Raw genomic sequence first — 13,241 nt, forward strand, 5'->3', positions numbered from 1 at the left:
ACTTCAAGAACGTAGTATTTCTCTTGACCTAACGCAAAACAGCTCTGCTTGACCATATTAAAATAATTAAAATAAATAACACATGACTAAATTTGATCGTTTCATTACATAATCATAGAGTGATATTTATATATTTATTGTTTGTTTACTTGTTCCTCGACAAGAGTGGTGACTCTTACGAGTGCATTTCGAACGCAACACAATGGGAGGATCCAAAAGCTGTATCAGTTTGACTGCTGCTGCTCGGCCAGTCGCACTGATTAGCTTCTGGGATATTAGGACAACAGTCAAACAGAAAACACGGAGGAATTTGGTTAGCTGAAGGCACAATCTTTTGGGAGAGGTAAGGTTTAAATGTTCATCGTTGCTGCGTTATCTAGCCGAGGCATTGCGAGAGGTGTATGTAGTCCTTAACATCAGTTTGTTGTATCGGGGAAAGTGTTTGGTTTAAGCGGCGCCTCTCCAGTGGACACGTTAATGAGTCGAAATACCAGCAGCAGCAGCTCGGCGAGTTGAAACCTGTTACTTGGTGAGAAGTTTTTTTTCACACAGTTTCCGAGGTTTGCTCGGCAGGCTTAAAAAAAAAAGAGGTAAAGGAGAGACGCCGTAAGCCGGGGACACACCTGTTTGTCCACGCAGAGGACGCGGCGTTTATCGGTATTCCTAGCTTCTTATTTAGCTTTACACAGTTTCTACATGTCTTACCTCATTGCGTACATTAATTAACTGGAGAGACTTCCCCTGTGGACGAAAATGGACCATGTTGTACTCTTTGAGAGGGGAAAAAGATGCACAACTTTATTTTCGGTTTCTTATTGAAAACACGTTTGGCAAGTCGACAGGGACTGGGAACTGTGTGTTTTTCTTTAACATAATTCCTGGAGAGCAGAATAATCGAAACTATCTTCAAAATGGTCGACTTTCTTTCTTATTTAGTTATGCGGTCAAAGTCTGTCCTGTTCTTCTGTTGTAAGTGATAAAACATTAGTACTGTCCCGAGGAAATTCCTTTCTCCGAGCCACCACACCCTTGTTATGCTGCTCAGCTCCAGTAGCGCAGACCCTCATCTCTCACAGCAGCTTATTCCCTTGTCTTGGCATGTTCTCCATAACAAAACTGCACTCCTGGTGTTTGTCGTGATCCAAAGTCAAACCTGCAGAACTGCTGATGTGCTTCGGCTGGGTTACTCCCATGTTTGTTCCTCCCAGGCTGATTCACATGAATGCGCCGGATGTTATCCTACCTAGTGCTATTGGCTTGTTTGTGATTAGATGTTTGTATGATATGTCCGTGAAAGTATGTCTTTACATTTTAACCAGCAGAGCTTGGACAGGGGGACTTACCCAGTGGTATGCGGACACGGAGAACAAAATCAGAGCTCCTGCAGTGAAAGCTGTGTCATTTCCAATTTAGAGTACATGAATTCTTCCCACTACGGTGTAAATTGTAGTGGGAATTGGTAGGAGCTGCTACGTGATTTCTAAGGATTTAACGTTTTATTTATTTATTTTTAAAATGCCACAATTTAGTGGTATTTGCACCACAATTTAGCATGAAAGGGGTTTTAATTTAATACAAGATGGCTAAAATTGATGATTACAGTGATTGTGTTATATTGATTCAATTTCTTTGAGGTCAGACTTACTGATTTAGATTTTGACTTTCTAAATGTTTTTGCGTGGGGGATTAGGGTTTCTGTAATGTCTTTGATAAAGATACTTTTGGAGGTAGTTATATGTGAAAAAATTTGCAGAATTACAAGACCATCTCTATTTATACTTTAAAATGTATGCTGCTTAATTTTTTTTGCAATGTATGCAATTTCTGGAATGTTTCAGGTTTATTTGTGTAATTTGGGGGGGCTGGGGCGTTGTATATATTTAGGAATAAGAGCAGTATATACCTCGCTCTTGTTTTGTTTAGCAAAGTTTAATAAAGGGGTGTGTGTAAAAAGTGCGTTTTTCAGTGACGGTCTCTCAGTGTCCAATGGTAAATGGCTTTGTATAGCACTTTATCATGATCAGAAGACCTCAGAGCACTTCTCACTACACTCAGGCTTTGTCTTTATAAAAACAAATATCTCCGCCACATTGTTTGGGAAAAAAATGTCATGCACACGGGATTAGTTTAAGAAAAGTGTTCATCCACACATACATCCTTCAAAACAATCATGACTTCCTGTTAGGAATGAAATATGGCACCAGGAAGTTCATTTGTCTGGACAGGGAGATGTGGAACTTTTAAATACTAAAATGTAAAATAAATAAAACACAAGACGATGTTAGCTGGGAATTGTGTTGAAGCAAGTATGTGAACAATGATCAGCATTGTGCATCCATATTTATGAGGCCTAGCTGGTGTAAAACAAATGACCTCCAAGCACTCTTTCTCCTTTGCAACTGAACGTATTAAGTCAGACTTGTAAAAATAAACGAGCAGAAAGTGTCTGAACCAAAGTAAAAATCAGCACCTCTCTGACAACAGCCATTCTTTTTCCTCCACTGCATGCCCTAATGTAGACATGCAAGTGCAAATAAAGAGAAATCTTAAATCGCCACTTTGGTTGGAATTTTAATTAATAATCATTTTTAGTGATATTAAACAGTCTATGGATGAAAGGCCAAATTGCATTAAAATCTATTCGGTTTCCCTGATAACCGGCTACGTTTCCACTGGGCCTCAGTTATTCACTCACACATTGACACACTGATGGTGGCTAGCTAGTGAATAGTAGCCACAGCTGCCCTGGGGCAGACTGATGGAGGTTAGTGGTCCAGATTATTAAATTAAAAGCAAAAACATAGCTATTAAAAGACTAAATACCTTTTCCCTTGTCTTTACATTTTTAATGTTATTAAATTTGTATCTTTTTTCCCCCCTTTGGAAGGCCTTGCATTTGTTAAAATTGCACTCCAAAATTTTAGCAGTCAAACCGAATGTATGCCTTTCTTGTGTTCAAGTTCTGTAAATGGCTGCACTTTGGACACCTCTGTTCCAGTGGGTCAAATGATTTTGTTTTTTTTACACACGACTGAAATGTGGACTTAACTTTTTTCTGTTGATAGTGTTTGAACACTTATCTGTTAATCAACTGACATAAAATAATTTTGCCTTTCATAAATAGTTAAAATTGAGTTTATGTATGTCTAATCAGTGGCTAAAATTCATTACAAACTCTTGCTGTGAACTCAGAATGCCTTCTGCATTATTGAGGTCAGGCATATGACCTCCTTTTTATAAAGGACTATTGTGGATCAGGTTATGCACCTGTGATATTTTTATCTAAAGTAGTTGGACTTTAGCATGTAATTTCTCTACAATCATATGTACCTTGCCTATCAGTGCCTTTTTTTATTATGACGAGCTTAGGAGATACACTACAAGCTTTCAATTCTTGGCAACATGCAGACTTTTACTAAGTCATGCACTGACAGAAGAGTGATTGTTCACTCTAATTTTTTCCCCATCCTGTATTGCTCAGTCGTAGTCTGTGGAGGGCTGCAAGTCTGCACATTGTTAACTTATCGATGTTTATCAGTCAAGGTGTTCAAAAACAATTCACCACTATATCCTGTCCTAGATTTGCGTAGGCAGTTTTCCATCAGACCAAATTTCCTGGGAGGCCTGTGTTCTTTTAAGGAGCTGATGCAGCTGAAGTGTGTTTTACAGTAAAAAAAATAATAATAATAATATGGAGTGCCTGAAAAATATCAGTTCTACTGTTTAAGAAAAGCAATTCTTGAACCGTTTCTTTAAGAGCAGCTCTAAATAGACCGGAATTAGAACGCCAGGAATAAGCTGAGGCTGCTCACAGATGTCAGCTTTCATTTGTGCTGCATGTAGTTTTATTTTTTTGCATAATGAGGCATGGAACTAGCTAAGAATTCATAATATTTGCCCTCAGATGGTGACATAATGGAGCAAACAGACTAGAGAACAGGGTGCTGTACTGTCAGGTGTTTTAATTTCTCTAAGTCTGTATAGCCATATCTTTTTACTTTATGGTAAACTGTGCATAATTTATTCCTCATCTGTTTCATGTCACAAGATGTTTCCTTTTCCCACATGCAAATTTAACCCCTTGTTTAGACATACTGGAGAAATATTAGAGGCATGCATATTGCATTTCTGTTGCCCTTAATCTGCTGGTGCTGCAGTGCTCAATGCTTTACTTTTGACTGCCTCTCATCTGCTTCATTCCCCTAGAATCTGGGACTTTCAGTTTCTTTGAACTGAAACCAGATCTCTGAGTGGCAGCTGAAGAGATAATTCTGTGTGATAGTTGAGTTTTTTTTTCTGTATACTTTGAGCTGAGCTGTACTCTGTAATGAATTGGACAGCGGGAGTCTCAGTGGCTCTGTCCTATTTTGAGCTCCAACTTGGTTCTTTGACTTCAAGCTCCATAGCCTCGATCTTGAATGAGTTTAGATAGTCTAGAATTAGACTCGACCTTCAAAATGTGTGTTTGACTTCTCTCGTGTTGCCTAAGCTATAGTATAAGTCTTTTGTTGTTGTTGTTGTTAATGGGGAAGAAAAAATATTTTTTGAATTGGCAAACCTCTAGAGCTGTGTTCTTTAGATTTTATCTGAACAACAAGCAACTCTATGGTGCTCATTTATCCTTTGCAAGCTGAGCAGGTTTGCTCCTTAAATTACTCTACAGTGAGCCTGGATTGCCCTAAATGAGCAGTTTGAGGAAAGTTACACAAAGCCTTTGCATTAAGTAAATTTTGTTTGTTTAAAAAGTCCAATAGAATGAGGAAAATTGTATTTCAAGTTTACTGTCACTTTGGAAAACAATTACGGTAAGTGCAGTAAACACCCAATATTGCAATGGTTCAGGATCACAGCCACCTGTAAATGACTAAAACGCACAAATACCCAAAATCCTCTTTAAAAAATGCTCATAACTACGGATACACTGATAGCTGTTTTGAGGCCAATATTGAGCAATACCCATGAAACAATATAAGCTTGTTTTATCTGCACATGCAGCAGGTCAGAGCATTGCTGTCCAAACTTCCAAGTGAGATAAACTTAAAGCCAGTCGGCAGGAAAAACTTACTCCCACTCTTTTTTTTTTTTTTTTTTTTTTTTTTGAGCCAATGCGCTTTCAGTTTTGTTTTTGTTTTTTGCACCTTTTCAAACTAACTACTCAAGGAATTTCCTAAATTATTGGAGTGCTTTGAACAAACATTCTTTTATAAATAACTTGTATGTTAACTAACTTAAAGTTTTTAGTTTTATTTCTTTTTTTTAATTATTTTTTTGTGTAGTATAACTTGTCAACAGAATCACCTTTTACAGCTTGACCTAGAGGAATTTCAGGAGGATGGGTTCTGTTGACCATGAAATATTAAACGTAATTGACTGACTTCATGTTGCTAATACAATTTTTTAGAGAAACTGCCTGAGACATTTTTGTCTTTTCATTTGATCAGATGCGCTTTTTTCTAGTGTCTTTATTTACAGGCTCCTAATATTATCAGATCAGATTGTTGACTCTTTGAAATAGTTAAGATTTGTGTTTAGGACCATTTACATATAGCCTGTACAGACTTTGCTTCTTGCTCTTAAATCAAGAACACATTTGTTTGCCCAGCCATTTTTTAACAATAGTCTGATAAGGCAGGTTTTCCCTATTCCATCATTTAAAAACTCATTCAAAAAGCTTTAATGTGTCCCAAGAAAGTTTCTATTCAATTTAAAACTTTTTTTTTTTTTTTACTATGAGCTAAAACAGTTGAAAAATGTGGTTTAAAAAAAGGTGGAATGTCAAGATTACAACTTTATGGTCAGAGATTGGCAAACACTCTGAGAAAAGAAATGTAGGTTATATAAATGAATTTTTCCAGGGTTGGTTTTCACTGGGTTTGAGTTCCTGGCTGGCAGGTTGATTTGGAGTTCATAAGGAGGAAGCGTTTATACAACGCTATGCTGTATAAAGTCACCCACAGCTAGTTCTGTGCTATTTCTGACCCTTGTTACCAACATTGAGCAAGCCTGGCTAATGTGTTACTACCTGTGGCAGTTCACAACCTGCCATTGTGGAAAAATGAGGAATCTATGCCACATGTACTGGGAAAGATGACTTTGCCCCTTGCTCCCTTTCCATTTCAGGGAGAGTCATGCAAGGCGTGAGAACGTGTTTTCTAATAAGCATCTAGCTTTTGTATTTGGGAAGCAATTATACAGATGCTGTTAACAATTATGGGTCATTATTCAGAATGTCTTTAATGTTCATTTTGATTTTTTGAGTTGGGCCCTGGTTCAAATAACTTAAAAGTGGCTTTCACCTCCATGGCTATGGAGATATACAGTTAAAATATTTATGCATGTTAACATTTTTCCATATAAACTGAAACTTTGTTTTTTGAATAGTATTCCTTTTTCCTTGGGCTCTACAAGCAGATTTGAGTTCATTGTAGTTTTAAGTGTTTAACATTTTTGTAAATGCTGTCAACTATGTTTTGATCTATTGTCATTTTCTAGATATAATGTTCCCACCACTTTCAGCCACCAAAAAAGGAATTCTCCTGAGATCGGCATTAAGGCTGTACTGTTCAGTGGGCCGGACCTGGGAGACTGAAGGATTGTTTTGGGCATTAGTGTTTTTATTCATGCTTGAATATGAATGAAACACAAAACTCCAGTCATTAGGTGGCAGCAGTTCTCAAACTAACAGGCTGCCTGTTCAACCCAGTGGAAGAAGTAACCTACAGCGTCACACCAGTTTACAAACATGACAGAGGAGAGAGGGAGAAGTTTTTGAGAGACAAGTGATGATGGGCAACAGAAGAAGACCAGGAAATGCTATTAAGCCTATATAACCCCTGGCTTTACTGTGAATGCAAAATGCTATGCACTTCTGATCTCTTCTGGTGAGCTGAAATGCAATTTAAGGATAAATTTTGTGTAAAAAAAAATCTTACTTGTATATGTTTTTAGGAAAGAATAATCAACCAATACACATCCCAGTGACTCAGTCGCACTTTTTTGTTATGCTGTTTTATGCAACACATTACATACTTGATGTGTTGCATGCTACATAATTTTAAGGATGTTTGAACATACCTGGTGACTGACACTGACATACTGTGGAAAATAGTACTTTGGATTTGTTCTCTTCCTTGTCCAGTGGAAACGCTTCAGATTTGCATTTATTCAAAGTAAAAGGGCCACTACCCCTAATGTGTGCTTTGTCATGCTACTGTAACAGCGGAGAGCCTGGTGTGACAGCTGCTGACATCAGTAAACTACATTTTGCACACTACTCAGTGTGCAGGAGCAGCCTCATTTTCTTTATGAAGCTTCTGGTGTCGGCTGCCAGTCCAGTGGGTTTGTTTCTGAATGTGGAGCTTCCCTCTGGCAATGTCAGTATGATGTATGGAACAGTAGCAGCCTGCTATCACAGAGAACAGGTGGCTCTCTCCAGAGTATCTGACGGTATACTGGCCTGATTTATTGTGTAGAAAAAAAAATGCTAACCAAGGTTGTCTCTCTTATGATGTGGTATTGAAAAGGAGCGCTGTGGTTTAGAACTTGGGAACGTTTGTTTGACACCGTCGTAAGGTTCTTCCACAGGATGCCTGAACAGCTTGGTTAATTAAACAAACATTAAAATCAAACTTTAAAGAAAAAAAATCGTGGCGCACTTATTGGAGTTTTCTAGCTGATTGTCAATCTTTAAAAAGCTTGACCTGCTGATTTTGATTTTGGCCGATACAATTTGTTTTGTCTGAAATGTTACTAAATGTAGCAAGAAACTTACAAATAGCAGGCATGACCTGGTGGGTGGATCTATCTGCCAGCCCTCTCTCACGACAGAGCAACAGAAGAAAATGGGTGATTTTGAAACATTTGCAGAGGCAGATGAGACCAGCCTCATTACGTGAAGATCGATCATCAATCTCCCAAAATTAAGGAAATTGGGACCAATTTATTGGTGCAGCCCTAATAAAAAAAAAAAAAACTTAAAGTACAGATATTGACTTGAGCATTTTTGTCATTTTATCACTTATTTGTTTATAAACAACTGCATGTATGAATCAGAGTTGGAGATTTGTAGCAGATAATGCATCTGTTAAACAGCTAGAGCATTGCATCATTTTGCCGTTTCTCCATTATCAGCATGTGGGACATGACAATTGATCCATGGTGACATCACAATTTCTCTGACAAGCAACACTGATGTTGCATTCACACATCTCTCATAGACAGAAGAGAAATACGTAGGGAAACGAATGTGATCGATAATGATGTGTCGGGAGAAAATCAGAGGGGGCTGTTAATCCCTCATGTACTGGTATGTAAAGATGAAGCAGCAGGTAGCGCTACCAGGCCCATAGACTGCACACTACTGAGGAACAGGAAGAGGTGCAGCTCTTAAATAGACAAGTGTCTTCCTCCCTCCCCTGTTTTTTCCTGTCTCTACTCGCCATTTATGGTTACATTGCTTCTCGTTCGTCACTTGTTTGAAACCAGTATCTCTGTACGGCTTACACTCCATCAAACCTGAACCTAAAGATAAATCTTTGTTGCTTCTAGATGGCTGCGATCAGAAAGAAGCTGGTGATAGTTGGAGACGGTGCGTGTGGGAAGACCTGCCTCCTCATCGTCTTCAGCAAGGATCAGTTCCCAGAAGTCTACGTCCCCACTGTATTTGAGAACTACATCGCTGACATTGAAGTTGATGGCAAACAGGTATTCTGTATTTTAAATCTCGGACATTTACTGAGTGTCTTAGTTTAAATTTATGTGCAGCTTAATTGTATTTTTGTATATGCCTCTTCATGGTTTTAGAGGCGGCTCTTGATGACTTGAAACAGAAAAATAACTTGATCGATCCTGTAGAAATTTAGGCTCGAGATTTTCAAATGATCCTGTTACCCTGCAAAAAATAGTCACTACCAGACAAGCTACACACATGAGCAATGACATCATTCTTTTTTCTTTTTTTTTGACTTCACAAAGAGGACTGTTGGGATTTAGTGGAAGAGACTGATTTCAGTTTTCCTTTGACCTGTGATGAGAACTGACATTGAGAGCAGGTGGTTTTATGCGACACTCCTGACCTTGTTGGATGTGAACCACGTGCGATTTTGATTCATGTGTATTGTTAGCAAAGCTCTTTGGGGCATTTCATTGTTTTAAAGGTACACATCTCTAGCCAACAACAGGATTTGAATCTTTGCCACCTTCCTGTGTATGGTTCAGTTCCCTCACCCTCCCTGTAGATCATGACTAATTTCCTTTTCCCGTTTCCTGTTCTGCAAAATGTGATGTCAGCGTTTTTTCCATTGTTCTGTGATGTAAAATTTTATTTACACCATATACTGTATATATTAAGAAAAAAAAGTCACGTTTCATCAGTTTAAGAGCCTGTTGCTTACTTTTCTTTTAATAAAAAGTGGGGTGCAGGGAAACGTTCCTTCCTACATCCTCCAAATTGTTGGGATTTATACTTTTTTTTCTTTTTTTTTTAAAGTGGGATTGGAGGCTTTTTACTTATGAGCTTGACTGCAGGTCTTGTCTAATGCACAGCTCTAATTTGTTAGCTGCTCTTGTTTCCAACAGTTTTACTTCCTCAGCTTTATTTCCTCTCCTTGATAACTCGGGGCTTGAAGGAAAAACGTATATGAAAGCATGGAAAATTATCCAGGAAGTGGTGCTACATGCGAGATTAACTACATTCCTTGTCATATTCATGCTTTAGTTGAAGTCATTACAAACCATTCAGTTTAATCTTATTTACCATAGCTCTATCTGTGACTCAATTTTCTTTTTGTTCATTTTGTCCTTTTTCTCTTCTTATCCTTCTCTGTTGCATCTCTTGCCATAGTAACGACTTTTAAGTCTAGCATACACTAAAGGAATGCTAGGCTATTGCATGTTTTTTTTTGGGGGATGGCTCAAATATGGGCTCTATCAACAGACCATTGCATATAATGTTATAGATTAATAAATATGGTTAATATGGAAAATTCAAATTCTGAAAAATAAAATGGAAAAACTGGAAGTTGGGATGCAGGGGAAATGGAATTTGAAAAATTAATCAAACAGATTTCATAAGACCCTACTAGTGTCCAGACGGTTGGTCTCAAAGATACAATTAATCCTGTTTATTCCCAGATTTTAGCTTCCGTTTTAGATGCTATTGACGTGTAAGATCTGTTTAATAAGGCCAGCAAAATGCATTGCAAGAAACACTGTGGGATGCGATGCAGCTGAGGCTTGGTTAGTTTTGCATGCACTGACAGTTTCAGGCTACAGTGTTCTAAAATTGGTAGTTCTACTGCTGAGGTTTTGAAAATGATTTTTGCAGGACATTTATTTTATCAAGAGCAGGTCAGGCTCTCTGGGACTGCCGCCACTTTGATTAACAGCCCAAGGCCTGTGGGAACTTCCTCTACCACTGAAAAGTTGCTTTTTAGGGCTAGTAGCAAAGGAATTTTACTTTTGCTCTCGTCAGTACTGATTTTGTTTGTTGTGATCCTCTTCTGTAGTTCAGCTTCCAGTCAGCTGCAGATTTTTAGCAGCCTTCTTATCCTGTCCCTCTGTCGTGCAGGTGGAATTGGCACTGTGGGATACTGCCGGCCAGGAGGATTATGACCGACTGCGGCCTCTCTCCTACCCTGACACCGACGTTATACTTATGTGCTTTTCCATAGACAGCCCTGACAGTTTAGGTAAGGCATATTGTGACTGTCCACTGCACAAGTTGTTAAATATAGGGTTAATGGAAAGTACTTAATTTAATGTTCATCCTTTGAAAATAAAGTTTAGATAAATTGGTTAAAAATGTTTGCGGCAAACTAATTTATGTCCCCCATCTATCCTGAAAGACTTGAGATGTACTCTTAGATTCATGAGAGAATGTAAGTGTACAGTTTTTGTGATGTGGATAGTACCTCATTTGGTACCATCCTTCCAAAGAATGACCGCATATCAGCCATGGGGTCAGTGGCTTCTTGATGATTGTTTGTACTGTCACAAGGGAAACTTCTCCCACTCTTTGGGAGGAAAAGAAATTGACATGCACTTTGCTGGAACTCTAAACTCATGCATCACAATTTTTTTTTTTTTTTTTTTTCAGAGAACATTCCTGAGAAATGGACCCCTGAAGTAAAGCACTTCTGTCCCAACGTCCCCATCATACTTGTGGGCAACAAGAAGGACCTTAGAAATGATGAACACACACGCAGGGAGTTGGCCAAGATGAAACAGGTGAAGAAATACGCTTACTACAACAAATGACAAGTATCCCAGCATTTGCCATGTATTAGCGTTTTCACATTTAACCCTCCTTTTCCAGGAGCCTGTCAAGTCTGAGGAGGGCAAAGACATGGCACAACGCATCGGTGCCTTTGGCTACCTGGAGTGCTCAGCCAAGACTAAGGACGGCGTGCGGGAAGTGTTTGAGATGGCTACCAGAGCAGCGCTGCAGGTCCGCAAGCGCAAGAAGCGGGGCGGCTGCCAGTTACTGTGAGGAGTCTGTATCTGCTGGCTGATCAACACTTTAGGGAGGACTCTCACAGACATGCAGAACAAACTTAGAGAAACCTTAAATCCGTGGCTTCCATAGACTGTACTTACTCCACAGATGCAGACGTATATGAGAGACTGCCACACCTGTTTAAAAGCAAAACAAATCAGTTATTATTAAATGTTTTCTTTCCAACTTTCTGCTCCTATCCTGCTGTTTCCTGTAACCAGCACACCAGTCTGCTTGTGTGGCAGATTGAACCCTTCTTTCTGTATGAATGTATGTTTGTATTTAAATGTGCATTATTCTTTCAAAATGCCATGCCTTCTGCTTGCGTGTCATGATTCTGTTTACAGAGAAGGGTCATGTGCTCTTCCTGTCCTGTCATTGTTTCTCCTTCAGCATTGTGGGGTTTTTTTCTTTTCTTTTTTTTCTTTAGATTTGCTTCCTTCTGCTTTTTCTAAAACCTCCATGTACCACTGGGTTTCCTTTTATACACCAGATTATGTGGCGGTTATCTGCATTGTACCACTATTAGTTTTGTACTCTAAAACTTGTATGCCGCCAAGTGCTGTGTCTGCCGAGCTGTTTTTCACCATTTGCCGTTCTGCAAGAGACTAAATTTAGAACCTGTTCACACCTAATTAAGCCCAGCATACACTAGTACACCGAAAGAGCAGACAGGATTTGGAAGGAGAGGCTTCGGACGGCACACTGGTCCCTCCCAGTAATGGCGACAGCTTAAACTGGCACTGCAAACAGTGCTGTACTGTTGAGGACAATACTAGCAGTTGCACTCCTCTGGCTCTGACAGACATGAGAAATGCTTTCCCTCCACCAGGCCAGCCTCCTCTCTGATCTCAGTTCTGTTTCAGATCCTGTATACAGTTGCCTCATTACTGCGTAAACGATTTTCTGAAGCTGAATATGCTCTGTTTACAGCCATTTTTATATGCAGGTCTATTATCTATAGAAGAGCAGTTCCATCTCTTGCTCAGCAGCAACACTTCTGTCGGCCAAGTTTTTTTGTTTTTTTTTAATAATATGCACTAACATACAGGTGTTTCTCTCTAGATCAGATTTTAAATTCTTTGACGCATCATATGCGCATGTCTAGTCCTTAAACCGATTTATGCTACAGTTTGAGTGTTTTTCTATCAGTCCACCTTAAAATCCATGATCCCCTTTTTGTGTCTCTTATTGTCACCATTGCAAACTGATAGTCACCTGTTTTATACATTTATATTCAGAGATTTGACGGCCTAGAAATAATACCTGCACATTTGGGCCGCGTGTTAAATGTCTAATGCATAGCTTAAGAGAAAATGTTGATTGTAGAAAACGCTTTGCAAACAGGAGAGGATTGTTTTGTCGGGATGAGATGACCGTGTTAATAAAATATTTTTGAAACTCATTACCTTGACTGGATTGGTTCTTCTCGGTTGCTCTGTCGAGGTAATGAATCTTACTCAGAATATGTGGGAAGGTTTGAGCTTTGCTGCCATCGGTCTGAATACAAATACACGATAGTTTTCCGATCATTTCTGGAAATACGAACCATGTCTTTATTTTTATTTTTTCTCCTCTTCATACTTAATTAGTACTTTGTATTATTTTGTATATCAAATACACTCGAGTTTCTTTGCAATGGTCACAAGAACTTGGTGAGCATTCAATCTCATGTTTCACACAATACTTTTTATTAAACACAGTGTTTAAAAAAAGTTCACCAGTGATTCAACAAAAATTATTTTCT

At 38.8% G+C, this 13,241-nt stretch overlaps 1 protein-coding gene across 1 annotated transcript; it reads left to right on the forward strand.

The window, feature by feature from the left end:
* The first annotated feature begins 212 nt into the window (after positions 1–212).
* Positions 213–12,899, forward strand: LOC116722123 (rho-related GTP-binding protein RhoA-D). Its single transcript, XM_032566283.1, has 5 exons — positions 213–343; positions 8,548–8,703; positions 10,568–10,688; positions 11,096–11,226; positions 11,315–12,899. Exons 2-5 carry the CDS (start codon positions 8,548–8,550, stop codon positions 11,486–11,488), a joined length of 582 nt encoding a protein of 193 aa, XP_032422174.1. The 5' UTR covers positions 213–343; the 3' UTR covers positions 11,489–12,899.
* The last annotated feature ends 342 nt before the right edge of the window (positions 12,900–13,241 follow it).

Source organism: Xiphophorus hellerii, chromosome 1, assembly GCF_003331165.1.
Source record: "Xiphophorus hellerii strain 12219 chromosome 1, Xiphophorus_hellerii-4.1, whole genome shotgun sequence".
NCBI classification, from domain to species: Eukaryota; Metazoa; Chordata; class Actinopteri; order Cyprinodontiformes; family Poeciliidae; genus Xiphophorus; species Xiphophorus hellerii.

What these genes read in the sequence shown, in the direction of transcription:
- LOC116722123 (XM_032566283.1), top strand. Translation starts at nt 8,548, where the DNA reads ATGGCTGCGATCAGAAAGAAGCTGGTGATAGTTGGAGACGGTGCGTGT. An exon ending in TTGAAGTTGATGGCAAACAG is followed by an intron (nt 8,704 to 10,567) that starts GTATTCTGTATT and finishes TCTGTCGTGCAG; the next exon opens with GTGGAATTGGCACTGTGGGA. An exon ending in AGACAGCCCTGACAGTTTAG is followed by an intron (nt 10,689 to 11,095) that starts GTAAGGCATATT and finishes TTTTTTTTTCAG; the next exon opens with AGAACATTCCTGAGAAATGG.